The following is a 3,668-nucleotide window of genomic DNA, read 5'->3' as shown; positions in this document are numbered from 1 at the left end:
ACTTGAGTTTGGCCGGCTCTGCCGCGGCCCTGACGTCACGCGCGGTCACGTGGCCCCGCCTCCCGCTGGATCTTTAAGTAGAAAGTAATCTATCAGGCCAGTCCTTAAAACGGGACTTTCGACTAAGGGGGCTTCGGCGTCCCCGACACCCCCCCCCCGTCCGCCCCGCCAGCGTTGCCCCTGCGCGCGCCCTTCTGAGCTGCCCGGCGCCCGGCGTCCCGCGCGGGTCTGCACCGCTCCTGCTCCTGCGCCCCACGCTCGGGCCCGCGGCGGAGGAAAAAGCTGGTGAAGTGAGGGGGCGCGGCGTGGAGAGGCCGCCGGGGCCGGGAGAGGCATCCAGCGCCTAGTACCGAGCGCCGGGAGCAGCAGGACTTTGCGGAGAGCGGCGGCCGGGGGCGGACAGCAGCGCCCGCGCCCCGCTATGCCCCGCCGCCAAGTGTGAGCCGAGCCGGGAGGGCCCCGGGCCACCGCACCCCCTCCCCTCTCCCCGTCCCCCCTCTTTCGGGGGGCGCCCAAGCCCCCTTCCCCTGAGCTCGGCGACAGCCCCTGAAGTCCTCCCGCGCCCGTCGCACCTTCCTCGCCGCCGCCACCAACCCCGAGGAGGGATGACCCTCTCCGGCGGCGGCAGCGCCAGCGACATGTCCGGCCAGACGGTGCTGACGGCCGAGGACGTGGACATCGATGTGGTGGGCGAGGGCGACGAGGGGCTGGAGGAGAAGGACAGCGACGCGGGCTGCGACAGCCCCGCGGGGCCGCCCGACCTGCGCCTGGACGAGGCGGACGAGGCGACGCCGTCGGCACCGCACCACGGGCAGCCCCAGCCGCCGCACCAGCAGCCCCTGGCCCTGCCCAAGGAGGCGCCGGGCGCCGGGGCCGGGCCGGGGGGCGAGGCTGGCGCGCCGGAGGCCGACGGCTGCAAGGGCGGCCCTGGCGCCGAGGAGGGCGGCGGGCCGGGCGCGGGCAGCGGGGGCGCGGGCGGCCTGGCCCCGAGCAAGCCCAAGAACAGCCTGGTGAAGCCGCCCTACTCGTACATCGCGCTCATCACCATGGCCATCCTGCAGAGCCCGCAGAAGAAGCTGACCCTGAGCGGCATCTGCGAGTTCATCAGCAACCGCTTCCCCTACTACCGGGAGAAGTTCCCCGCCTGGCAGAACAGCATCCGCCACAACCTCTCGCTCAACGACTGCTTCGTCAAGATCCCCCGCGAGCCGGGCAACCCCGGCAAGGGCAACTACTGGACCCTGGACCCGCAGTCCGAGGACATGTTCGACAACGGCAGCTTCCTGCGGCGCCGGAAACGCTTCAAGCGCCACCAGCAGGAGCACCTGCGCGAGCAGACGGCGCTCATGATGCAGAGCTTCGGCGCGTACAGCCTGGCCGCGGCGGCCGGCGCCGCGGGGCCCTACGGCCGCCCCTACGGCCTGCACCCCGCGGCCGCGGCCGGCGCCTACTCGCATCCCGCAGCCGCGGCTGCAGCAGCGGCCGCCGCTGCGCTCCAGTACCCGTACGCGCTGCCGCCCGTGGCGCCCGTGCTGCCGCCCGCCGTGCCGCTGCTGCCCTCGGGCGAGCTGGGCCGAAAGGCGGCCGCGTTTGGCTCGCAGCTCGGCCCCGGCCTGCAACTGCAACTTAACAGCCTGGGCGCGGCCGCCGCTGCTGCTGGCACGGCGGGCGCCGCGGGCACCACCGCGTCGCTCATCAAGTCCGAGCCGAGCGCGCGGCCGTCGTTTAGCATCGAAAACATCATCGGCGGGGGCCCAGCCGCGCCCGGGGGCTCCGCGGCGGGCGCTGGGGGCGCCGGGGTAACTGGGGGCACCGCGGGCGGCGGGGGCGGTGCAGCCGCGCAGTCCTTCCTGCGGTCGCCCGGGACCGTGCAGTCGGCGGCGCTCATGGCCACGCACCAGCCCCTGTCGCTGAGCCGGACGACGGCCACCATCGCGCCCATCCTGAGTGTGCCGCTCTCCGGACAGTTTTTGCAGCCCGCAGCCTCCGCCGCTGCTGCAGCGGCCGCCGCAGCGCAAGCCAAGTGGCCGGCGCAATAGGGGCGCGCGGGTGGCCCGGACGCAGGGTCCCGCGGCGGCTGCACTTCGAGGCGGCGCGCCCCGCCCTGGTCCTGGCCCCTCCGCCCAATCCCGGACTCTTGTCTGTCTCGTCTCGGTGTCCTCCTCCCCGACCCCTCTACACCGACCTTCGGCGGCCGCCACCCATCCTCTCGCGCGCACCTAGGCTGGCGGAGCAAACTCTGGCCGCGCGCCCGCCGGGAATAGCTTTCCATGCAGGTAAAACCGAATTTTCCACAAATACACCCGGACGGCGCCTGCTCTCAGTTACCGTAGGGAAAGGGAGGAAAATTCTGTGTACATATTTGTATAAAAATTACTGACTTTCCTTTTGGGGGTTTTTATTTTTTTAAGAAAAAGCAAATTCAGTAGATTTAGAGCTCTGAACTTTCATTTTTTTTGAAGGTTCACTCTCCGCAGTTTTATGTGAGAAAAAAAATGTATAGAGACGTTGGGAGATTTTAAATATAAAGAATTTTCAAAAGGCGAAAAGTGGCATTCTATTATAAAAGTCTGTTTATATATGAATGAATATATATGGTATTCTAAATGTTATTCCGTCGTGTTGTACACAACTTTGTAAATAAATTTTTAAAATGCCCAGTCTAGTGTTTTATTTAGGTGTCTGAGATAAAAGATAAAAAATTTAAATAGTTATTTGCATCTTATCTGCGCTAGAAATTCGAGTTTCAAGTATGACATTTACAAACTTGGCTAATTCATAATTTCTAAGAAATTTAATTGGAGAAAGGAATGAATGTGGCTAATTTAAATCGTATTAATTTGTTGCATTAATATTTTTCTTTTAGTTTTCACATAAAATTGGGATGTGGGCGGTGATTTTATTCATAGCAACCCATTAAATTTAAATACCAGCATTTCTATAGATAAAATAAGCTCCATTAAAAAAACAACCTAATTCTAAATAGCACTGTCTTTTACATTTTCTTTTAAATACCATTCTATGAAAGCTTCCCAAGTGAGAGTTCTAGATCATTTCAATTATCCTTTCAAAAGTATGTAAATTCTAAACATCCCTTATTTTAGCATTTAAATATTAGGTTTTTGAATATTTCTTTTAATCCCTTAAGTGGTAAATAAGTACTTGATTTTTTGTGTGTGTGTTATATGGCATTTTACATATTGCAGTGGAATTGGATTATATCAGTCTGATATATTACATGTAGCTTTATTCTTTGATCATATTTTCAATTAAGATACCTCTTTTCTAAGCAATTAAAAATCCACAACATAATTCAATTTCTGAAAGATTCCTGTAACTGTCTCCCGCCAAACCGCAGCCTTTAAGAAGGCCAAAGACTAAGTGGTCTTAATATCCTTAAAAAAAAAAAAACAAAAAACAGGTGCATATTAACCTCCTTAAAAAATGTGAGTGTGTATACACCCATGTATATATACGTACTTTAGATTAATGTGAAACGCAAGATCACAAGGCAGGCATAGGAAAATGTCCTAGATTGTCTTAAACGTGCATTTCAGCTGTTGCAACCTTAAAAAACACATTAAGGTCAAAAAGAAACATCGACGCAGAGGCCAGTTCCATCACTACCAACATAGCCTCAGACGACATCAATTCTAATTATTTTCTAA

General features: G+C 57.6%; 1 protein-coding gene across 1 annotated transcript; it reads left to right on the top strand.

The window, feature by feature from the left end:
- Positions 1–605: 605 nt before the first annotated feature.
- On the top strand, positions 606–2,039 carry FOXD3 (forkhead box D3). Its single transcript, XM_037500325.1, has one exon. The coding sequence runs from the start codon at positions 606–608 to the stop codon at positions 2,037–2,039; it is 1,434 nt and encodes a 477-aa protein (XP_037356222.1).
- Positions 2,040–3,668: the final 1,629 nt, after the last annotated feature.

This window comes from Talpa occidentalis, unplaced genomic scaffold, assembly GCF_014898055.3.
Source record: "Talpa occidentalis isolate TD23 unplaced genomic scaffold, MPIMG_talOcc4v2.1 talOcc4.9, whole genome shotgun sequence".
Classification (NCBI taxonomy): domain Eukaryota; kingdom Metazoa; phylum Chordata; class Mammalia; order Eulipotyphla; family Talpidae; genus Talpa; species Talpa occidentalis.
The sequence above is the reverse complement of the archived record's forward strand: the minus strand, read 5'-3'. Positions and strand labels throughout refer to the sequence as shown.